The sequence below is a fragment of the Glycine max genome, chromosome 8 (assembly GCF_000004515.6).
Source record: "Glycine max cultivar Williams 82 chromosome 8, Glycine_max_v4.0, whole genome shotgun sequence".
NCBI lineage: Eukaryota > Viridiplantae > Streptophyta > Magnoliopsida > Fabales > Fabaceae > Glycine > Glycine max.
In genome coordinates, this window is record NC_038244.2 from 12,526,901 (window position 1) to 12,551,757 (window position 24,857).

Here is a 24,857-nt window from a genome sequence, read left to right on the forward strand (position 1 = left end):
AATAATTAAAGTCAACAATTAATTTTTATTAAAGAATATGACATTTTACTCATTAATTAATTATTAAAAAATATGACATTTTATCTTTAGTGGATTATCTTTTTTAATTATATTTTTTTCATCTATAAAACTTAAATAAAAAAATCAAATTTAATATCACGGATAAAAAAAAAGTCATGGATGGTTACTTTTTCAACTTAAATAAAAAAATCAAATTTAAAATCAAACATGTAGATCTTTTTCAATGATAAAAAAAAAAAGTTAAACAATGGTTACTTTTTCAATGAGTTGCCGCAACTCACTAAACAATGAACACTGAATATGCTTTAAAATCCCTTTAATACAATTCTCAATCCATCTCGTTAAGTCTATAGTATGTATATTTCATATGATTGTTGATGTGAAAATGTTGTGTAATCTTATATTTGTTATTACGATATAGACTGTATCCATTGTTTTGCATACATGATATGTTGATGTATGTGAGTTTATGCTTGCGTTTCTTGTTTGACTTTAATGATCACGACGATGATGTGAGAGCAGATAATGAGGCTTTGTCAGATCGAGCAATTAACTTAACTAAATTGGAGAAGTCACCATAGGAGATGATGATACGTGACTAGTTTCATGAGTTACATCCATGGACTTGATAATCAGGAGCTATTCTCTTGTGTTCGATTTTTTTTAGATAATGAAAGAGTTTCTACTAAAAACTGAATTCTTCCTTGTATTAGTTTATTGGTATGATATAGAGTGAATGAATTGTATCAATGATATTGATAATAATAATAATAAGGATGACAATGATAATAATAATAAAAATAACTAAATGATTGATATATAATAATAGTAGTAATTATGATAACAATAATATAATATTATATTATTATCTAAGTGAATTTTAAAGTGATTTTTTTAATCTCAACCATCTATTTTAATTTAAGAATTGAAATTGATTATTTTTATTCTCGCATAAAAAAGTCATTCTCATTATATTATATATATAAGCATATTTTTCGTTAATAATTCTTGACTACTTGTGAGTAACATAACTCATTCTATTTTAATAAGTTTTTAAAACATAATTAATAGGATATTTTTCCAAAAAAACTGTGAATATAATATAGATAACAACCTTTTTCTATAAACTGATTAAATTTCTTCGGGGCATATATTGATAATTAATATTTATAATATTGGATTTTTTAAAAAAAAATAGCTTGTCTTCTATTTAAATATATTCTATTAATATTTTGATAAATTAATAATATAATTAATATTTTAGAACATGTGAATATTTTATATGAAATTTAATACCTATATGAACCTTAATTTTTATAGTTGACCTCCTTAAACATATAAGTCTGGCTTTGTTCGTGTTGTCTAATATCAGTAAACAAATTTATTGTTTTTAAATTTTTATTTTAAAAAATAGGTTTTATTGTTTTAAAATATCAATATAACTTTTTATGAACTCAAATATAAACAAAAATGATTAATTTAAGTGTCAACTAAAAAAATTAGTAATCGAATGAGTCTAATTTAATTAATTGAATAATATATATAAATTATTATAAATTTCTTATATCATATTTAATTCTTAGTGATAAAACTATAAAAATTAATTAACATAATTTATTTTATTAATCATATTTAAAGCATTAATATTTTCTTAAATTTTGGTTCGTTGAAATTTGATATCAAACAAAAAAAAAATGATTGAAAATAAAATATTGAAGAGGATTTTAGAGATGTTATCGTTTAGAAGAAAGAAAATAGTTAAAATTTACTTATGTTTTGATTTACAATTCATGAGATTTTTTTAATTTTATTTTGTTATTTATATTTGACTTCTGGAAAGAGTACTATTATACTTTTATATTTTTTTAATAGGCAAATATTGAACTAAATACTCTTAATTAATTAAGTCATTGTAACTTGTCAGGGAAAGCTTCTAGTTCAATTGCCACACCATTTCTGATTCTCTGCGTGGCAAAATGTGCTTCACAGGAAATCCTACCGTACGGATAATTCCCCAACAACAAATCTATGTGGCTCCCAATTTTTCCCTTCAATTCAATCACCATAACACTAAATAATAATTAAAAAAATCCTACATTCCAACACGCCAAATTCGAAAACTCGTTCATTCTCAGAAGCCATAGCCATTTACAGAGTCCGAGAATGTTGGGTAACTATTGGGTTACAATAAAAGACATGGAAACCAGGCACTGAAATATGCATATCTATTAGTTTTGGGCCAAATTTAGAACACCAAGGAAAAAAATGATCTTGCTGACTCAACAAGTGCACCCACTTCTCACCTTTTCCTCTACCTATAAGTCTAATTCTCCATTGCACCCCCATGTTCAACTCAAGGTTGGGGTTGGTGTGGTTACCCCATTTTCCCAAGTGCCCATTATGCCCTTTTGCAAAGGAAGGCCTTACAGGAGGAGGAGGAAGGGGAGCAGGTGTTCCTCTTCTGCTGCAGCACAGGCTCCGTTGCCACCTGACCCAGATAAGGTTTGCTTGTGTTGTTACTGTTTCTTTGGATAAACAATACGCTCTTTTGAATACATTGTTTATTATAGGTTGAAATTTATTGGAAATCATAGAATAGTTAATGGTTGTCACTTGTGATTTTGTGGTTTTCTATGTATTTTAACCACTAGTGGAGATTGTGTTTAGAAAAAAAGTGTGTTGTTAGAACACCTCTTCTTTGGATTTTGTGTAAAGGATTTGGTTGATGAATAGTGTTGAAAAGTTTGAAAAACTGTTTGGAAGTGCAGGAAAATAGGGAAGACAGTGATGGTGTAGTTGTTGCACAGGGTGAGAGTCCTGATCTGCAGACTCTTTTCAGAAGGTTCTGGAAGGTGGCAGCTCCTTACTGGACTTCAGATGACAAGGGACCGGCAAGGTTGCAGCTTGCTGGTGTTTTTGCTCTCACTTTGGCCACCACTGGAATCAGTGTTGGCTTCAATTTCTTGGGGAGAGACTTCTTCAATTCACTTGCTAGTAAGTTCATGTGTATATGTGCTCATAGCTGCTTTTGTTAATATTAGGATAAACCAAAGTTCCTCGTTGACTAGTGATGAGGCCAAAATAGTGTATATAAATGAGGGTAGCCCTCATCCCACAAGCCGGTAATGTGGGGTTGAATTAGGCTCAAACCGAAATTCTAAGATGATATTAGATCCCTATATCCATTAACAGGGCACCTACTATTTTATTCACACATCAAGCCTGATAGTGTTGGGTTTTGTGGTGTTCAGTTAAACCCAAACCCAAATTCTATGAGTTTATCTTCCATTTACCATATATTTTGGGCATATAGTTTGCTTGTATGTGAATGTTAGATTTTCTATTGTTTTTGTTTAGTGGATATTTACTGTAGTATGAAGTGGCAACAAGAAACTGAAGCTTTGTAAGTTTATTAATGCAAGACAAGGATCAAGAGCAATTCACGAAGCAACTACTTTACTACTTGGGTGCCTTTGCTGGAGGAATCCCGGTGAGCACATTGCTGCACTTTCTTAGGTATAGCTCTGCTATACTTTGCTTTAGTTCTTAGAGTGATGTGTACTGTCGCTTGATCCAGCTTCTTAGTTGGAAAGAAACAAGAGTGAAAAAGAGAACTAACTCAGATATGAATTTCCTAGATGTGACTTTGAAGTTTGAAAGTTGAACCTTTCATGTTTTGGGGATTTATTTGTTATATGAGGACTTGGACAATACACATAAAAAAAATTTCCTCCTTTGTTCCTTTTGGAAGTATTTTTATTTCTTTACTTTGTTGTAGCATTTCTTCTGAGTCTGTAGTTGATATTGAAATTAATGAATTCCTGGATTTAATAGAGTACATGAAGACTTTAGCTCAAATAAAAAGGGAAAATAAAGTAACAGAAATACATGACTATTGTTTGATAGCAATGTTGGTAAGGTTTTTTTAGTTAATGGCTTAGTTGTTTTGGAAGCAGCTATTAACAGGTTTATGTAGGTCTGAAAAACAAGTACACTGACATCCATGTCCTTCTCTTTTTCTTTTTCTAAACTTTTTCGATTGTGAATGGAAACAAGTTTTATGCTTGCTGTTCTGCATTGTTTTTGGTGTGTCATGCTCATATCCTTATTCCAACCTTCTGCACATGTTTCTTACCCTGTTCATCATTGCATTGCAGATTTTTGTGTTGAGAGATTATGCAAGAGAAACTCTTTCTTTGAGATGGAGATCTTGGATGACAAGATATTACATTGATCGCTATCTGAAGAATCAAACTTTCTATAAAATTCAGTCACAATCAATCATTGATAATCCAGACCAACGAATTGTTGATGATCTAAGTTCTTTCACTGGGACATCCCTTGCTTTCTCCCTGACTCTCTTTAATGCTGCTGTAGACTTAATCTCATTTAGTAATATCTTGTATGGGATCTATCCTCCACTCTTTGTTGTTCTTATCGTATACTCGATTGGTGGGACAGCTATCAGTGTTTTCCTTGGAAGAGTAATGAATCTTTCTACCTTTTTTCAGTGATAGTTTAAATTATTAAGCAAAACCACCACCTGTCCCCCGAATAACTGAAAGGACCCTTAAGATAGTTCCATTTTTATTAACTGGAAGTTGTGAAAAATGTCAGGGACTGGTGAATTTAAATTTCTTGCAAGAGAAAAAGGAAGCAGACTTTCGTTATGGACTTGTGCGGGTTCGGGAAAATGCTGAATCAATTGCTTTCTACAGTGGTGAAGAAAGTGAAATGCAACTTCTTCTGCAGCGCTTTAAAAGTGCTTTTGAAAATCTGACTGTAAGATATTTCTTCTTTATGTTTACCATTTTACTTTTAAAACTATTTTTGTTCATTATCAGTATCTATGTTAAGGTCAATTGATTTCATGAGTTTTATCGCATATATTTCTCACTCTTATATTGCTAGATTTTTTTGTATAATCAACATAAGGTTAGCAGCATTTATTGTAAAGAATGCTGCAGCTACACTGTCTGTTTTCTTTTTCTTGAGTGAAAAACTAGATCTTTATAAATTATCTTAACTTCAATATATAGGTAGTTGACACAATATTACATTTGAAAGCTATAATCATGTGGGCTGACCAGATTTTGTGAATTCAGAAGCTCTATTAAATACCAATCTAACCTTGTTGCAGCATCACTTCTTTTACTTTATTAAGTCATGTAATGCAGTTTTATCCTCTAACTTGCGATAACATAATGATGTATGGTGTTACTTATTTTTTACAGCAATTGTTGATTGCTTCCAGAAATCTGGATTTCTTCACCAGTGGCTACCGCTATCTAATTCAAGTTCTTCCTGCTGCTGTTGTTGCCCCCCTGTATTTCTCAGGAAAAATCGAGTTTGGTGTAATCAATCAGTCACTTTCTGCTTTTAATCATATCCTTGGCGACTTTTCCCTCATTGTGTACCAGTTTCAAGCTATAAGTGCTTTTTCTGCTGTTATTAATCGGTTAGGTACTGCATTATTTTTCCCTTATCTTTCCTGTAACATTTTGATATATGCAAATCTCATGATAGATATGAGCATGAGTGAATGAACTACAAATTTTTACTCTGCGGAAAAAGGAGGATCCATTTTGATATAATTTGTGGTTATGTTTACATAAACACATTAAGATCTCAGAAAAGAAAAAGAAGTATTACAATGTGTTAAAGATGTTATTTGTGAAGTCAGCCAACTATAACTGTCCTTGTCTATGAATACTTTCCATCCTCAATTTCCTCTCTCTCATCCTTTTGTGCGCTGCAGTTCATATAGTAAGTACTTATAATCTCTTGTCGTTGTGAAATTTATCCGTTCCATCTGTGGTCTTATATATTCTTCTAAAACTCTCTTTTATCCATATGTGTATGTGCTTAACAGGCTAGCTTTGTTGTTTTGAATGTAATGAAAAGTACTGACTAATATATATTGTATTGCTTATGCAGGTGAATTTGATGATGTTTTGGACAGAAGTAGCTCTAATTCTCTCACTGATACTGTGGAAGACATACAAATTACATACAAAGATTTTAGTAGTTCATCTGCATTGGAATCTAATGGATCCACTCCACCAGAAAAATACGCGACATTACTGGAGATAGAAGATTTGATTTTGAAAACACCAAGTGAATCTACACTTATTAGAGACTTGTCATTGACGATCAAGGAAAAGGATAGTTTACTGGTAAGACATCCACTGGCCCTCACTCACCACCAACATATTAAGAAGTTTAACTTTGTATTGTTAAGTTCATAAGACTGTAGGGCTATACAAATGCATTTCTGAATATAATCAATTTAACAGGTAATGGGACCAAGTGGAAGTGGCAAGACTTCTTTGTTAAGAGCTATGGCTGGTCTATGGAAAACTGGAACTGGAAAGATCACATACTATGTAAAAGGTGGAGAATATCCTGAGCAATCCATTTGTTCAGATGTGAATACTCCAGTAAATAATGCTAATGACACATATGAAGCACGTGGAAAATGCTTAAGCAGAAAATCTGGAATTTTTTTCCTTCCGCAAAGACCGTATATGGTTTTGGGTACCCTTCGTGAACAATTAATGTATCCAACTTGGACAGATGACGTAGTTCCTATGTCAGACAGTACTAAAGAAAAAAGTATGTGATTTCTAGTTTCTTTTCACCCCAACACCTATTGTTTTTAGTTCTTACGCAGATTCCATACTTTTTTTTTTAAAATTAGAAAAAAATGTGTTGTGCTCTATCTGTCTAGTTTCATTTGCTCTATTGTAATTTGAGACTTAAGACGATAATACTACTGTAGTTGTGGGTCTAACATTGGTGATGCCGAAATGATGAGGATATATTTCTTCTGCAGGAATGCCAGAAATGCTCTTGTAGTTTTTTGTGGAAGGCTTTATAAAATAGAGGATTAATTTAAAAGATCATTTACATATAGGAAATATGAAATTATATGATTGCTATGCTTGAGGCATTATTAGCTAAGTTCTTTTGGGCATGCAACTATAAAGAGACTTGTAGACAATTATTGATATATTTAACTCTGCCTACACAAAGATTGTCTAACATTTAAGCAAGCCTAATCAACAGCTTTTGAATCTTCATAGAAGAAAACGTCTCTTGAAACTGAACTTTCATTGACCTCAATGAAATGAAGCTGTAGCTGTCCAGAATCTTGTGAAGATGGTTCCTTTTAGTTCCATGTTAGCTGTTAGTCAGACAGTTGATTTTGGTTATTCTCCGGAAAATTAATCCTTTATTTTTTTGTGAAGATCAACCCTGGTCCATAAATATATGTTCTTATGTGTTTCCCCTACAAATAGAACCCGGGCTTCATAATAAAATGAACAAATACAATCAAAATGATCAATTATGAGCATTGACTTTTAGGTTGCAACAAATTTTAACTGAGAAAATATAGTTCATCTTTTTCTCATTGTTATTGAAGAGCTGAGTCAATGGATAAATGACACTGAAAATAAATACTATTATCTAATCTGATTAACTAGAAAAATTGTTCATAATTTATATCACTGTTATTTTATTAGTAGTTTGGCTGGATATTGTGTAAGCTTTGCTCATTGAGTGTTAAAAATTGGTCTGCAGATGCACTTCCTTTCTTGACAAACTTGCCAAACTTGGATAATGCAAATGATAAGCCTATGAAGCCAACAACAGACGAGCTGATAAAGGTCTTAGAGGATGTCCGCCTTGGATATTTATTGGCTCGTTTCAGTTTGGATTCAATACATGAATGGTCTAGTGTTCTTTCTCTGGGAGAGCAGCAACGCCTTGCATTTGCTCGTCTTTTGCTTTCAAAGCCTCAATTGGCTTTACTGGATGAGTCTACAAGTGCACTTGATGAAGTCAATGAGGTATTGTTGAATTCCAAGTTCACTTGACATATTATATGGAAATTTTTGTCATTTAATAAATTGAGCACACTTCCCCATATCAGACGTTTATGATATTTCATATAATAATATAATATAGGCATTTGATTCGAAATATTTGTCTATACTAAAAACAAAATGCTCTCCCCCCTCAGGAAAAACAAAACAAAACTTTTCCATACATCTGTGAACCATAGTCAACATTCTCACTAATGCTTGAATATGAATGTGCCTATGTAATTACTAGTACATAATAGAGATTCTAAGAGCTAATACATAAGAATAAATCACTCTTTGAAAAAGATCACTGCAGCTAATGTTAAATGGTTTTTCTTGGAAGTTCTTGTGAAGTATTGTTGCACGAACCTTGAAACATTGTTACAGTTTTTAAATATCATTTTCAATGCTAATATAACTGGATAATACATGCTTGGATGAGCTTATTTTATATTTAGAAAAGAATATAATGATATCATCAAAACGCTCCATAGAGAGACTCTAGCTTTGGCTGAATAGTTGTATTTATTATAAAAGTTCAACAAAAACTAAACACACTAGAGTGATATTGTAAAGGGATCCAAAAGAGTATATTGTTTTGATCATTATCATGATTATATATCGCTTCATGTTGATGTTGTGCTTAAGTTTATTTTCTTGTTCTTTGTCATACAGGTACATTTGTACCAAAAGATTGGAGCAGCTAACATAACATATGTCAGCATTGGCCATCGGTCATCCTTATGTGCTTACCACGACAAGATCTTAAGCATATCCACATTTAATTCTGACAGTGAACAGCTAAATTGGTGCATTGAACCCATTGAACCCACTAGACCCGAGTCCTCTTTAAAATTTACAAATCTTTGAGCTAGCAATGCTTTGCTGCTTACCATCTCATGAGACACACATGGTTCAATTGCATTGAACAATAATTTTGATATATAAGATGTCAATCTGTACATTTTCCCTTGCAACTTGCTGCTATAATATTTTATTAGAATCAGTCAATATCTATTATAATCTATTAATAAATAATTTTTTATTTAATTTCATTACTGAAAATATTCAGATTAATGAGATTAGACACTAAATATTTTGAAAATTAGGGAATCAGCCTTTATTACACTCATATTGTGATAGGGATCTCTCCTATTTCCTTGTTTTAATGTCATTGTTATATTAATTTCCCTCTTATATCTCCTTCCTAATTTACTCCCTCTCATTTCCATCCTTCCTAAATTACCCAAAACAAATGAAGTGTTATAGAGGGATTGAGTATTTGATTAGTGATAATAAACCACCAGCCAATAATAGTCTTTAGTATGTTGTCTGGGATGATGCTAAAGCCTTCAAGATCATGATATGGTTGGTTAACTCAGGGAAGACATCATTTCCAACTACATATGCTACTCCATTGCCAAGGAGCTTTGGGATTATTTCACAGATATATTTTGATATGGGCAATAAATGTCAATGTTAAGAGCTGAACTTGAAGATGGGAGAAATCAAGCAAGGAGAACATGTCACCAAGAACATGAACACGTTAAAAGAATATATGGGAGGGTCATAAGGTGGTTTGAGTGACTAGGGGAGTCATGAATTCCAATCTTCTCATTAACAAAACATTAATGGCTGACATTTTTCGATTAAAAACTTGTAAGACCTAGATGTCTACAATAGTCATGGGTGGAAATCAGCTAACTATCATATTCTGGTGGTCAAAGAAAGCAAATTTTTTCAAGTATTCAGTGGTTCAAATGCACAATCCCATAAATGTTATTCTAGTGTTATAGATTTTGTTTCATGGATTATTTATTCATGAACATATTCCCACATGACGAGCATTTTATCCTTATTTAGCGAAATAATTCATATTCTACTTCTTCTATGTATAAAATATCCTTAGGTCATATTAGTCATACACCACAAGCCAGATTAGTGTATTCCAGTGGATTGAGAGACATATGTGATATCTGATTTAATAAAAATACAATCCACTTAAAATTTATCCTGTGTGTCTCTAAGTTTTTCTTGTCATCTGCTATAAAGTATAATCCCCTTACTCCGTGACCCTCTTTGATTGACTCGGTTTAAACAAAGAAAGAAACATAATATATTTTCTCTCTTCTTTCAAATAAAGCTATTTATAGTCTAAAAATAATTAATATAAGGACCATTGTAAATTTGGTCTTATAAAGAAATATTTATAATCTGAGTCTAATAAATAAGACCGGAGACAATAATAATTTTTATGATATATGTTAGATATTGAATTAAAATTGAGACCATCATTAATGATATGCACTCATCTAATAAAACTTCAAACATGAATAAACAATTGTCAATCTTTTCATCCAATTTTAATGTTCTAAATATTCATTTGGAAGTGACACAAAAAAATTAAATCCAAGAATGGAATTAATTATCTTATACAAAATAATTATCACCAGAACTTAGATGTGACATACCAAGAAGGACAGTCACATGTCCCTATGTCATAAATAGATAATTTATCATCAATATACACCCATGTGAGTTATTTATGACCTACATAAGGGTTATGATAAAATAGACTTTATGATTTGTTATAACTTTTAATTAGATTTGATCATAAAAAATATAAAATTTTAACACGATGATCTTTTTCTTGTGTTTAATCAACCCAAAAAAGATAAAACTTGACCAACAACCAGAATCAATTAATGACAATCATATCTACCAAAAGTGCTAGTTCAGATTCTTTTTGTGCGCTTGCGGTGTGGTGGTTATGCACATCACATGAAAGTTAATTTTCTATTTATGCTTTATGTTTTTATTGAGCCCACTTGGATGATAAATAAGTTGGAATCTTTATTGAGGATATTTTTGTATGGGATCATACGTTGATTCAAGGAAAGTTCAAGTTCATTGGGTGGATTGGATGGTGACCATATATTATGATCTGATTGTATGATGGGAGTGAAGCAGGGATTTTCTTTGGAACACCTTGTCCTGTCCCATTGGAGGTGGTGGTTATGTTTGTATGGTAAAAGTTTAAATAAGATTTATGTTCAAAAAAGAATCTTTCCTACAAGGGGAGGATGTGTGGTGTGTTGGGTGTCAAGAGATCCAAGCATCTATATAGCATTTATCTTGTCTCTCTCTCAGACAAGAGTGTGGTAAGGGTTAGGTATGTGTGTTGAAAGGGTTTTGGTAGACTTGACGTGGTAGGGTTATAGTAGCTTGTCAAAATTAGTTCAAGAATGGAGGGGTGGGTTTCTAGGTTTTGGTTGGTTATGATATTTTTGGGTTAATTTCCGTTGGATGATCGGGAGGTGCAATTTTAACCTCTGAATCATGCCTTTTGGGTTGAGAGGGCTGGTGGGTGTTGCATATTTTGTGTGCTTCATTGAGTTGGGTTTACGGCACATGTTGATTTCATGTGTTACTTTTTTCTTTTATCTCTACCGACTTCTCTTTAATATATTTTTTTGGCCTTAAAAAAATTAAATTAGATTAAAATAAAATTTTTATCTCCTTATTTTTTTAATATTTGTATTTATAGTCTTTTCATTTTTTAAATTGTAAAAAATTTGTGATTTTAGTCCTCCATTTTTTTTATGAAGGCATTTTATTTTTCACTTTTAAAAAATTAATTATTTTAATTTTTGTGATTAATTTCAAACGCTAATCTATATATTATGTAAATATTGATTGACAATTGTTTATTTATTATGCAGGTGAAAAATATTTTAAAAAAATTATTTAATTACTAATAAACTTAATTTATTAAAAAGATTAAAAAAATATAAAGTCAATAAGTCTAAAATTGATCTAGAGGATTAAAATCATAAATTTTTAAAAATAGAGGACGAAATGTTTCAATTAAAATGTAAGGAGATTAAAATCGTGAATTTTTTAAAAGTGAAAGATAAAATATCTCTAAGAAAATTAAAATTATAGATTTAAAAAATTAGGAAAAGAAAAATTACATTTTAGTCAAAAAATTAAGGTGACGCTGGGTTAGTCCATTTTCTGTTTCATTTTAAAAAATAGAAAACAAGATTGAAAATATGTTTGTTTGAGTTTTAGAAAAGTTTTCATTAAAAACATTTTCAAAAAGGTGCTAAAAAATGAAAATAAGAAAAAAAGTCATTTTCACGTTTTCAAAAGAAAATGAAGGCCAAATTGAAAACGCGGTGGCGTGGACGTGGACGGTAATTATAAACATATAGTTTTTTTTATTTTTATTTTGTCATCTCCACCAGGCTAATGTAATAAAATAGTATAAATTTCAAGCTTTGAGGATCTTCTTTTTTCTGGTGAATTTGTATTTGGTTACATCTCAATTCTTCAATCTTGGTGGTGTTACAGTGACAGACGGACTCATATGTTTGTGACAACTGTCCACGGTAATGCAATAGCCAAAATTTGCCAAACAAGATAGATAATTACAATTAGTTATAATATATAACTTTTTACTTGTAAAATGTTCGTTAATGTAAACGAATTAATATATTTTTAACATCTTCAATAACATTTCATCTTCTATAAATGTATTTATTAATATTTACAACAATTTATAGATAAATAGAATTAGTTATAATTTATAACTTTTTGTTTGCAAAATGATCATTGATAAAAATTTATAAATATTTTTTAAATTTTTTGTGAAAATTAATTAACCCAAACATATTTTCAATGTTTTCATTTTTAGAAAAAAAAAAAGTCAAAACAAATATATTTTCTAAATCTTCAAAAATAAAAAATGAAAATTGTTTTCCAGAAATAAGAAATAAAAACAGAAAATTTCAATCAAAGCACCCCCTAATAAATCACTTTAATTCAAAACTCTTTTATTTCCATACCTTTTACATCTCAACTAAACAACCCCCACTTTCAACTCTCTTTCATTCTTTTTTTTTCATTCATCACACTTTCTTTACTTTTTCTTCCTAGCAACCGAACATAGGCTAAAACTAGAGGATTCACTGGCATATTCGTGGTACTGTCCCTAAATAATAAGCATACCTTGTTAAAACTAGGTTTAAGTAATTTTTCTTTGCAAATATTAATTTTGCTTTTGATATTTGTAAAAAAAAAGAATTTTTTTTATCTTTCTACCTTTTCTAAACCCTATGCTTTTTGTCTTTTCAATACAAAAATACTTATCTAACTCCATAAAAATTATGAAAAGAATGTTTTAATTGATTGAAAATTCATTTATGATTAATGAAAACTATATTAATATAAAATACATGTTTTTAACATTTTTCGCTTTCAAATACTTTAATATTAACTTACTTGATAAAACATTTAAACATTGGGTTGCATATTTTCAATATGTTTAATGTTGATTGAAGAGAATTAATCATTGATTAAAAGAAAAAGTTTTTTTTTACGACTAATTATTTAGGAAAATCCGTTAATTTTATATAAAAGTTCAAGAGACATGGAATCGTGGATTACAAAATAAGTTATCTCCCTCTTAAGAATAAAATCTAAAATTTATTGGAGTATGTAAATGCCTAATTGTGAAAACAGTCTTGTATCATGATTGTAAAGGCTATTAGCTTTTGCTAAGAGCATCCATCTAGTGTTAGTCAGCATTATAGAAATTGTAAGGGTAGTTTTCACTAACAACACCCCATTAGGATTAGGTAGTTATATTCTGTTAGGATTAGTTAGAAATAGTTATGGTTAGTTTCACAGTTCATAGGTCTTTAAATATCTCAATTGTAACTAACTCAAATCAACTTTTCAAATCAATACTATTAGTTACCTTGTTTTTCTATTTCTCTCTCTCAGTTTATCGAAAATGATATCTAGAGCCATTCTTTCGTAAGCATCGTTCTTCTGCAAGGTCTTGTACAGTGTGTTCATGGCTTCCGCTCCTTCAAATTCAGTTTCTCAATCGTTTCCCAACTCCATTGCAAAGAAACTTAATGGTTTGAATTATCTTCATTGGCGTCAACACGATGAGCCAGTGATCAAATCACACAAGTTACAGTGATTTGTTGTTAATCATGTCGTTCTACCTCGTTATCTCACCGAGGATGATCACATTGCTAATCGAGTCAACCCTGAGTATGAAACCTACGAGGTTCAAGACCAAATACTCCTTATTTGGCTATCATCTACCCTTTCGAAGTCCGTGTTGTCGAGAGTTCTTGTTTCCAATCATTCGTATCAAGTTTGGAACAAAATTCATGAATACTTCAACCTTCACACCAAATTCCGTGCGTGACAACTTTGTTATGCCATGCATGTAGTCAATCTTGATGAAAAATCGATTAAGGAATACTTGCACAAAATCAAAGGCTAGCTATGTTGATGAATTAGCTGGCGTGGACGTTCCTGTTCATCGTGAGGAGTATATTGATGCGCTCCTCGAAGGATTACCATCTGATTATGCACTAGTAATTTCTATTTTTGAAAGTAAGAAGCGTACTCCCTCCATTGCCGAAATTGAAGCTCTCCTATATGGTCATGAAACTCACCTTACACGCTACAATCGAGATGCTCAGACGACCAGTTTTGCGTTGTTAAATTACACCTAAGGTTACTCGCTTCTAAACACCTACAAAAATGGTGGTTCTTGAGACTTGTATGGCCCTGGCGGTGGTTGTGGTACCCTTTCTGACCGGAGTACTGGACGCAATGGCGGTGGCCCTAGCAGAGGCCGTAGTGGTGGCCGATTTGCTAACTTCCAGTGCCAAATTTTTCTTAAATATGGGCACACTGTTAATGTTTGTCATTTCAAGACTGATGTTAGCTTTCAGCTAAATGAGTTTCTAACCTTTTTTGATCCTACTACACATCACATGTTCCTTATTTCACTGGTCCACGTAGAACCTCCAACACCTGGGTTAATCCCAATTCTAAGTCCACTGGTCTAGGCCATAGTCAACCTAGTGCCTTGCTCACGAACTCGTCCTCTTATGGGACTGGTCTAGCTAACTCTACTTGGATACTAGATTCTGGAGCCAGTTTTCATGTTACGGGAGATTCTCAAAATATCAAGTAGTTCACTTACTTTGATGGACCTGATCAAATCTTCATAAGCAATGGTGAAGGTTTAAGTATCTCTAAAACTGGTTCCTTTCATTATAAGTCCCTTTCACCACTCCTGTCATCCTCTGTGATAATCAAAGTATTGTCTCCATTGTTCATAATCCAGTTTTCCATAGCAGAACAAAACACATGAAAATTGATGTGTTTTTTGTCAGAGAAAAGATTTTGGCCAAGTAATTCTCTATTCCTGTCAATGGGCTAATGTTCTGACTAAGCCTCTCTTTGCATCAAGATTTGAAACTCTTTGAGGCAAACTCAATGTGAAGAGTATTTCTTCTGAAAACTCTTTCCCTCGAGTTTAATGGGGTATTGGAGTATATAAATGCCTAACTGTAAAAATAATTTTGCATCATTATTGTAAGGGTTGTTAGCTTTTGCTAACAACATCAATCTAGTGCTAGTCAACAGTACAAAAATGGTAAGGGTTGTTAATTTTTACTAACGATATCTTACTAGGATTAGTTACATTCTATTAGGATTAATTATCGTTAGTCATAATTCGGAGGTCTTTAGATACCTCAGATATAACTCACTCAAATCAATTTTTCAGATGAATAATATTGGTTACCTCCTTTTTTTATTACTCTCTCTCAGTTTATCAAAAAAATTCATTATGAAGTGTTAAATTAAATTTGTTTGATTAATGTTAAGTAAAAGTAAAAGAAAAACTACTCTAATGAATAAAAATATTCTATACAAATTTGTGACACGCAATTGTTTTTTTTTTTCTTTCCTTTTACAATATATATTGGACGATAATAACTATAAAATCATGTGATTGAATTATTATCATTTTAAAGTCTGGTACTACCAGAGCACCAACTTGATTCTCAAAATAGTTATATTTAATTTGTCCACTGACGTACACATTCATATGATAAAATATAATTGTTTATTAAATAAAAAAGAAATAAGAAAAAAAATATTATATTGCATTCTGTTCACATGACATTCAAATCATTCAACATACGACCATATAAGGTATGTTTTGCGTTCAGGTGCAACGTATGGCAATCTTACATTATTCATCATGATCATGGCTATAATTTTTTTTTTGGTTCAGAATCTTTCAACACTTAAAGGTCCAGTGCTTTTCAGATAAAAACAGTTTTGGAAATTGTGCAACCTGCAATCTATTAGCAGTGTGGCCTTGTTTCCTCGAGAGAAGCATCCTGATTTGCCGATTATTCAGACAAAAAGATGTTATAATTTGGCAGACATGTGTTGTTTATATTCTTTTTAGAGTAATTAAAAAAAGACACATTTAGTTTATCATTTTGTACATAAAAAATTAACAATGTGCAACACCTTAACTTTTTTTTATATATATATAAAGTCAATGTAACCTTCAATTAGACAATTACACATTTTAATTCCCACCTTTTTTTGAGAGGGAGAGTTGCCACCTCTTTACTAAAAATAAAAGGATAAAAAAATGTGTAATATAAATTTTTAGGAGTGCATTATGTCCAAAAATATTTTTTACTACCTATAATAAACATGAAAATGTATATTATCATCTTTATATTATTGGAATTCAATAAGATTCCATTAAATAATCATCTTCTAAAACGCTCTTTAGAATTAAAATTAAAATTTATCAAAAAACTATAAAATATATATAAAAAATCAGTAAATCAGACATTAGACCTACAAAATTTTACAATTAATAAATTTCAACCAATAAGTATGTATAACTTCCTCCTTTGAAAAAAAAAAAGAGATAATATATTAAAAAATGTATTTTTAACATTTCTTTTGCATGCATTCAAAGTGTTTTTAACTAATCAGATAAAAAAAGTGTCTACTTACAGAAAACTATATATAAAAAATTATATATAACTTTTCTGTGAGTACTTTTATAAGAGGGAAAAAAAGTATAATAAATTCAACTTCCCTTACAGGTTAATACCATCTGGTACACTTCAACCTTTACAAAAACTCTTGTCTAATTTCTTCCAAAGTTGATGTGTATGTTGATTTTAACTTAAGAATAAATTTTGATTCATTGAGCTTTTTTATTTCTTTTATCAAATGTTGAAGAAATTTATCCAAATACAACAACCTTCACATGTCTTTCATTATTTTTTATAGTCGTCGTTCAAGGAAACACCATTGTTTGTTTGAACACCACTTTCTCTATGGTCTACGACTTCATCTGATCATTTAAATTCAAGGGAAGTAAAAGAAAGGATCAAGGCAAGTGCATGTGCACCAAACAAAATTCAACTTAAAATGCTCATAATATAAGAGTTTACATTAATGGCCACTCAGAAAAGAAGACACTCAGTTGAAAGTAAAATCTTAAACCTTCAGCCTGTATACTAATAAGATGAAAAATCCTAAACAGCAACTTAAAAAGCCACCAAAGCCCAAATATTTGGCATGATCAAGTGAAGTTTTGGCCAATATTTGACCAAAGAGTGAAACCAATGGTGGCTGCAACTGCCACACCATAGCACAACCGCACTAGGAAATATAAAAAAGCTGTTAGACTCAAAATTTGTTTCATGCTTGAGACAAGTCCCTATCTAAAAGACCTATCCACTTACTAACTGTACAAGCAACCGAGCACAAGAAGAATGCCCTTGGATATAGTTATACCACGATTATTAGCATGCACCAAACACTTGATATGAGGACTAACAACTACCATCCACATACACCCCATTTCCATTGGTATATATACCATTTAAGGAACCATTGGATGCCTTGAAGCCATTTCCCTTTTGGTGTGCTTTAAGTTTCGGCGAGTGTCCATTGTACATTCCATTTCCGTTAGTTAACTTGGCATGACCATTACTACTTGGCACCATGATTGTACTCCTTTGTTCACTTGCTGCTGCTATTAATCCTGTTTTGTCAATGAGGCAGTAATAATTAGTGCATAGAATACAACTGTTGTTGCTCTCAGCTAACTAGTATACGAAAGAAACAGGCAGTATTTATTCATTCATTTATTTGCCTAATCTTTCCATCACTAGCTTTTGTTGATCATACCCACATAGATTCCAAATGGATGAGACTTTGACATCCAAGATTAAATGAACTACAAGTTTTCAACTAAGCTTGGAACTTACAAGTTAAACATATAGACACAAATTTGATTGATTCTGATGATGGTATGAAGTAAACAGTCTAAACCAACACAGTAAATAACAAGTACAGTTCAACCCTAATAAGTTTACATTAATAATAGACATGTGAAGAAAACCCACAAGAACCTCAATTACAGATTTGAAGGACAAATCAATAGCTCATTACATAGAAAAAAGGCTAATCCCAATAACCATAATATTTCATGATAGTAATGACAACACCAATCAATGAATTTGAATGAAAAAAATATGGGAAATGACTGGAGAAAATACCTGAGAAGAGTGGAGAAGGTTTCCCTGGTCTAGACTTGAACTCAGGGTGAAACTGAACGCCAATAAAAAAAGGATGGCTAGGCAATTCAACTATCTGCACTCATGCACATATTTACCAGAATTATAATTATTAATTTTGCACAAATCTTAAGATCCATGGCATTATACAGTTAAGTAAAGACTCACTTCCATGCGCCTCCCAGTTTCATCTTTCCCAACGAAAGATAGACCAGCATTCTCTAGCTGTGATATCATGTCAGGATTAACCTGTTCGGCATAACAATCATTGTTAGTAACTAGGGTTGCATCTTTAGCCATAATAAAGAAAGTTTCTGCTTACAAACACAATTTACCTCATATCTATGCCGATGTCGCTCATCAACAAAGCTAGCATTGCCATACCTATAAAGAATTCCAAATTACCGTATCACATATATGCAACATCAACATAAGATGGAGTGGAGATCCAGAAATTAGCATTTTGAAATACTATTTTACAATACATGATAGTGATTTCTCTTTTTTGGTGTAAAGAAGATAAATATTTTCAGTTAAACAAATCCAATCCAAGTACAAAAGCACATTATCAAGTTTGGTTCATTATTCTTACAATTTTGCAGATTTGCAGTCAGCAACTTCAAAGTAAGTTCTTCTTGAACCAAGACGCATAGTTCCTCCCATATGAGTCTTGGAGCCCTATTCATAAGATATAAACCGGCTTAACTAGGTTTTCAAAAGGAACAATGTTATCAATTTAAGCAGTGCATCAATATAGGAGAATATACTTCTGGCATAAATATGACACAAGGGGTCTTGGTTTCAGGATTGAATTCTGTGCTAGTAGCATCATGCAGACCGAGAACAGATCGTGCAAACTCAATAACAGCAATTTGCATCCCCAGGCAAATGCCAAGAAATGGAACATTATGTTCTCGAGCATACTTAGCAGCAAGAATTTTCCCTTGCACTCCTCTATCACCAAAACCTCCTGGAACTAGAACCCCATTAGCACCCTGCAGCACAAGTCCATTTACAGAAAACCAGTAAATAATCTATCACTTAAATACATTTAAACAAAAAATATGTATTAGTATTACAATCAGAAAATTGAAGAAAGAAATTTCATCTAAATAGTATGAATACCTTTAAAAGACTCCAAGCAGCTTTATGCGCCTCAGGATCCTGCAGTAGTACATTAATCAATCATCAGAGGGTTGCATTAAGCAAAACCAAAAAAAATCGACCAACATGTGCAGTAGAGCAGAAGGATCAGTAATCACCTCATTATAAGTAGCTTCTTCAAGATCCCCAGCTGGAACCCAGTCCACAATAAGTTTACGGTTTCGAGCAACAGAAGCATGTAAAAGTGCCTTTACAAAAAACCAAGTATTACATTAGCTTATGGTATACTAGGTTTCAGGTTAATAGTAATATTTTAGTCCAGAATGTTCAATATGCCTCTTAAACCTGTGTAGTAAAAGTGAAAGTAGCAGAGAATGCAAAAAGTAAATGGAAATTACTATGTATTACTGATTAAATTACCTTCAGAACAGAAAGATATGCATCTGAAAGGCCAGTGTATTTTCCCACCATTGCAATTCTAACCTGTGAAGCACATAATGGTTGTAAGCTCAACACTTACCTACTCAGGAAATTAATATCTATTCATATGTAATTTTTTTTTCTTTGGATGAAATTATTTGAGATGTTTGAGACTCACAATTTCATGACATCTGTCATAAACTTTTGTTCTTGCAGTCCACTCCTTCAAATTAGGCTCTGCAGCAACACTGCAAACAATAAAGGCATTAGTTGATAGACACAAATACTTTGACTAACAGCTACCACAAAACTATACATTTTCAGAGAACCATCATTGATTAGGATTTTTATGGGGAAAGGGAGGGGATTATACACCAAAAAAGAATGAGTTTGAAAAACCAACCCTAGCAAGTTTAATGCTTTCAGGATCGCCTCATGTGCCTTCTGGTCCTATTTGTTACAGAAAATAAATTCAAAGGAAAAAAAAAAGGTTTAGAATCATTGCATGAATTAAACCACCTAAATGGAAAAGTATGCAATTCAACTTTAACAGAAAAAAAAATATCAAACCACAAAATTAACAAATTAAACTTCATAAATATGGTTCTGGCAGTCCTAGAAAATAGTCACAGAAAGGAGTTTCAAAATAGAATTACTTACTTTCAATAGCAAAGGAATGTGCCAAATATTTGGAACGTCATGGAGAGTAAGTATGTTTGACAGCTGCAGGATACAAAAGTTTGTTTTAAGAATACATATAAGGCTTTTGTGATAAGAAAAGTCAAAGTTGTCAATATTTATGTCATATTACCGGCACATGACAAAATTGACCAAGCTTTGCCTTGACATTGTCATCAAGTTCCTGATAAAAGGACAAGTCAGATATAAATATTTAATCATTATTCCAAGGAGGCAACAGAATAAAAAAGAAGAAGACAAGAAACACACCTTAGAACTGCGACAAGCAAGAAGATTAGGGGTCAAACCTAATCCTCTAAGTTGACGAACACTGTGCTGAGTTGGCTTTGTTTTCTACAGATAAAAAAATCAAATTAAATTAGTGCTGATCATACCACTTGAAACATGTAACAAAAATATTCCATTCAGTTTATTTAGGACCAATAAATTGAAAATTAAAATTTCAATTATACATTCATATTTCTCACTTTATTCCTGATAAAAAAATATTAAAAATGATTTACTGATAACATATTTAACACTATACCGGTTCACCAACAACATGGAGAATAGGAACCAGGCTGACATGAACCAAACAGAAGTTGCCAGGGCCTACAAAAAGTAAAAAAAAAAAAAGATTAGCAAGATTGATTCACTGAAGCACACCAATAACCAAATTGATATATAAAAATTTAGAGTATGAGGTTTGAAGCATGACAAGGCATTACCTACACGGTATGAAAATTGGCCAAGTGCTTCAATAAAAGGCATGGACTCAATATCCCCTGCATGAAAGAAAAGTCATTTCAAATGGATTTTTAAAATATAGACTATCCCACCAAGTGGAAAAAGGCTTGGTGGTGGTTGTTTCAGAATATATAAGTTCTAGAGTTTTCACAGTAACAATAATAACAATACTATTTTCTCTCACCTTGCCAAATAAAAGTCGCTTTCAATTTCTAGTTTTCTACTTCTACCTAACCCATGATTTTAAAATTAAGATATCGAAAATATTGAATGGATAATAGAATTATAATAGTACTGAAAACCAAGTTCTATCGTAGTATTGATTACAAGTTCTCTCTGAGTATTATTTACCTATAGTTCCACCCAATTCAATGACACAAACATCAGCTGGCCCTTCTTTCCCATCAACTGGTATCTTTGCTACACGTTCTATCCACTCTTGGATAGCATCTGTTATGTGTGGAACAACCTACAAATAAAGCAAAAAACCAAAAAATCAAAATCATGGCACCAACCACAATTACAAATAGCTTCAAAGACTAAATATCAGAATGATTAAACATACCTGTACAGTCTTTCCAAGATAATCTCCTCTTCTCTCCTTCTCAATAACAGACTATAATATAAACATCCATAACAATAAAACAATAAGAAACATAAGGCACACCTGAACAAAAACAAAGAAGAAAACACCGAAAGGCAATGAACTCACCTGATATATTTTTCCAGTCGTAATATTATTGTCACGAGTTAATTTGATATCCAAGAAACGCTCATAGTTTCCAAGATCAAGGTCAACCTACAACAAACAAAAAATAAAGAATAAAAATGATAATAAAAAACTTCAAAGAAAAACAATTGCAGCTATCCTCTTTTACCAGAACTGAAATCAGAAACATACAAAAGACAAATTTAGATTTAGTTTCAAAGTAAAATGAGAAAATGAAAAGAACAGGGGAAAACAACATGGGTAGATTCACACGATGGCTTATGGCATGTCACTACTAAAGAGTAACAAATACAATCTCAGCCTTCCATTGAATTCCAGAAAAGAAAGTAATAACCGGCATTCCCATGGTAGAAAATTTTAATTTATTTACCTCACCACCATCATCCAAGACGAAAACCTCTCCATGCTCAAAAGGAGACATTGTTCCCGCATCAGTGTTCAAATAGGGGTCTGCAAATGAAAGAAAAATTAAACAAAATTAAAAAAAAAAAGGATAAATAGCATTCATTATTTTACATAACATGATAAGAAAAGGGGACAAAGATTTTAATTTTTTATAGGAGGGAAGAGAAACACGGACCAAAAAATTGAATCTACTCTTTTTTTTTATCAATACAAAAGAAGAAAACGCTGAGGAGAAAGGAACGCGATGCAGGAGGATCAAGAATCCTCCAAAAACCAAAGAAGAAAAACAGCAAACCAGTTGTAAACCACAAAACAAAAATCCCCTTTTTTCTTCAACAAAACCATTTCCATTCAAATGGAACCTCAGGTAGTCAAAGGAAACCGAAAACTTGGCCATTCAGAAAACCAGTCAAATTCACTGATACTCACTCTATTACAACAAAAAACACAAAACTGCATTCTCTTCGAGAATTAAGAAGAGGGGTAGTGACTAGTGAGTCTTAAAACCAAAGGAGAATAATAAGAACAAGAAAAATACCAATCTTGATAGAGGTAACTCTAAGACCACAGGCCTTGAGGATTAACCCAATACTACTGGCAGTGACTCCTTTCCCAAGTCCACTCACAACACCACCAGTCACCAACACATACTTCATTTTTTTCCCACCTTTTTCTAAGTTGGACAGTGATGAAACTACTCAAAACTAGTCCTCTGCTGCTTGTCCAACGCACAAAGCCACCCTGAAAATGAGCACTATGAGGAGAAAAAAAAAACCAACAACACATAACCTAGGACAAAAAAAAAAACAGACACATGCCAATAATACCACCACTCAAGTACAAAGCACCACTACTTATACTGAGACCCACTGAAAACCCCTTTTAGCCCTCTGATAAAACTAAGAATGATGACAACAACAGTACAAGAAGGAAACAATGCAAGAGTGGCGATTTCTAGTAAGTAGGGGTGGTTTGGATAAGATTAGACAGATGGGCATATGACATTACTACTACTACTACAACTACTAAATACATAGATATCATAAGCAAAGGAAAATGGGAAGGAAAAAAATAAAATAGAAAAAAAAAGGTGGGAACTTTGAAGAACCCCACAAGGGAGAGAATAATGAGGAACCTTGTTCACAATGACGGGGTTTACAAGGTTCTTCCTTTCACTGCTTTTTTTTTCTGGGAACTAACCCACCCCTTTTGGACCCAAAGACTTTCCCTATATAGCCACCCAACAAAGAGAGGGAAATATCCTCTTGCAGCCTCCAAAAATGGCTCAATCAACCCCACAAATAGGAAAGGTTTTGTGTGGTTAAGGATTGTGTTGTGACACAAAAACGAGAGGGAAACACAAAAGGGTACAAAGGTTTGGACTTCGATCAAGATGAAGAAGCTGCTCTTTTGGGTTTTTGCCTCTATGGTTAACAAGCATAAAAATGTACCCTTCTTTCTTTCTCTTTCTCTCTCTCTCTCTCTGTTCTTGATGTTTTTGTTACAGGCGGCGAGTGAATATGGAAGATGGCTTACTCCTTTATTGGTTGGGTATTGGATTAGGTAAATCAAATAAAATATAAAAAATAGGAAAAAGAACGGATCTTTCATTTTTTTTTTTAATTTTTTTTTGCTTTTGACGCAATCAAAAATCAACCAAGAATTAGGAAAAAAGGTGGTAGTTAGTTGCGTTGATGCGGAGACAAATTTGTCAGGGTGACCGTACTTATTATTTTTTTGAACTTTGTCAGTGTAAAATAAATAGAAATTATTAGATGAAAATAAAAAATTTCATCTTCTGAAAATTTTAATGTTTTAAGTATTTAATAAAAATAATAAATGCATTTTTCAGAAATAAGTTGTTTTCTCTTAACCTAACTCCTATTAGTATTCAGGAAAAAAAACTCAACTCCGGTTAGTGTAATTAAAACAAAGTTATTTTTATTTGGAGTTGAAGACAGGTTTTAGGTTTAATTAATTTAATAAGTTGAATTTGTAGGAGATGACTTAATTTGATGGTTGCAGGATATGTTTATGAAAAGAGAGATGATAAGTTTTAAGTATAACTAAATTTAAAATCAAAGATTAATTTTATAGTTAATCTAAAACATCGAAACTTATCAAATACTTCGTATCTCATTAAAGAGTAAAAGCTACAACTATGATAGTTGAAAAAAAAATCTGTAGTGGGTTTAAAACATACAAGTGTAGAAAATTGGAATCTAACCTCATTTGAAAACATTATTTATTTACACATAATTTTAAATCAATCATACACTAAATTATCAATTCTATTTTAATTTAAATAATATATAAAAATTAATAAACGACATGAATAATAAAAATAATAAATTAAAGAGCTAAATTATTTTTTGATATATTGCATAAATTTAATTTAATATTTAAATATTAATATAAGTTCAATTATTTACTTATTGC

At 31.8% G+C, this 24,857-nt stretch overlaps 2 protein-coding genes across 5 annotated transcripts; one reads left to right on the top strand and one right to left on the bottom strand.

Annotated features, from left to right (window-relative positions):
• The first annotated feature begins 1,956 nt into the window (after nucleotides 1–1,956).
• LOC102661014 (ABC transporter D family member 2, chloroplastic) lies at nucleotides 1,957–8,853 on the top strand. The gene is made up of 10 exons (XM_006585320.4): nucleotides 1,957–2,523; nucleotides 2,790–3,015; nucleotides 3,444–3,511; nucleotides 4,179–4,505; nucleotides 4,639–4,803; nucleotides 5,256–5,484; nucleotides 5,959–6,197; nucleotides 6,318–6,636; nucleotides 7,606–7,874; nucleotides 8,565–8,853. Exons 1-10 carry the CDS (start codon nucleotides 2,287–2,289, stop codon nucleotides 8,757–8,759), a joined length of 2,274 nt encoding a protein of 757 aa, XP_006585383.2. The 5' UTR covers nucleotides 1,957–2,286; the 3' UTR covers nucleotides 8,760–8,853.
• An 8,302-nt stretch (nucleotides 8,854–17,155) lies between these two features.
• Nucleotides 17,156–23,947, bottom strand: LOC100788720 (CTP synthase). Of its 4 annotated transcripts, none has more exons than XM_003531420.5 (22): nucleotides 23,554–23,947; nucleotides 22,957–23,159; nucleotides 22,384–22,463; nucleotides 21,996–22,082; nucleotides 21,849–21,899; nucleotides 21,635–21,752; nucleotides 21,265–21,321; nucleotides 21,084–21,148; nucleotides 20,807–20,890; nucleotides 20,670–20,720; nucleotides 20,519–20,581; nucleotides 20,262–20,308; nucleotides 20,037–20,106; nucleotides 19,859–19,921; nucleotides 19,597–19,686; nucleotides 19,460–19,498; nucleotides 19,102–19,329; nucleotides 18,927–19,012; nucleotides 18,670–18,718; nucleotides 18,503–18,583; nucleotides 18,317–18,410; nucleotides 17,156–17,799 (listed from the first exon to the last, which is right to left on the bottom strand). In XM_003531420.5, the coding sequence occupies exons 2-22, from the start codon at nucleotides 23,072–23,074 to the stop codon at nucleotides 17,588–17,590; spliced, it is 1,833 nt and encodes a 610-aa protein (XP_003531468.1). In that variant the 5' UTR covers nucleotides 23,075–23,159; nucleotides 23,554–23,947; the 3' UTR covers nucleotides 17,156–17,587. The 4 variants fall into 4 exon arrangements, with proteins under 4 accessions (XP_003531468.1, XP_040874144.1, XP_040874143.1 ...); XM_041018210.1 differs by lacking the exon at nucleotides 23,554–23,947 and adding an exon at nucleotides 23,246–23,532; XM_041018209.1 differs by lacking the exon at nucleotides 23,554–23,947 and adding an exon at nucleotides 23,237–23,532.
• Nucleotides 23,948–24,857: the final 910 nt, after the last annotated feature.

What these genes read in the sequence shown, in the direction of transcription:
- LOC102661014 (XM_006585320.4), top strand. Translation starts at nt 2,287, where the DNA reads ATGATCTTGCTGACTCAACAAGTGCACCCACTTCTCACCTTTTCCTCT. An exon ending in GTGCTTTTGAAAATCTGACT is followed by an intron (nt 4,804 to 5,255) that starts GTAAGATATTTC and finishes TATTTTTTACAG; the next exon opens with CAATTGTTGATTGCTTCCAG. An exon ending in CACTTGATGAAGTCAATGAG is followed by an intron (nt 7,875 to 8,564) that starts GTATTGTTGAAT and finishes TTTGTCATACAG; the next exon opens with GTACATTTGTACCAAAAGAT.
- LOC100788720 (XM_003531420.5), bottom strand. Translation starts at nt 23,074, where the DNA reads ATGAAGTATGTGTTGGTGACTGGTGGTGTTGTGAGTGGACTTGGGAAA. An exon ending in ATCTTGGAAAGACTGTACAG is followed by an intron (nt 21,753 to 21,848) that starts GTATGTTTAATC and finishes CTTTATTTGTAG; the next exon opens with GTTGTTCCACACATAACAGA. An exon ending in ATGACAGATGTCATGAAATT is followed by an intron (nt 19,922 to 20,036) that starts GTGAGTCTCAAA and finishes TGTGCTTCACAG; the next exon opens with GTTAGAATTGCAATGGTGGG.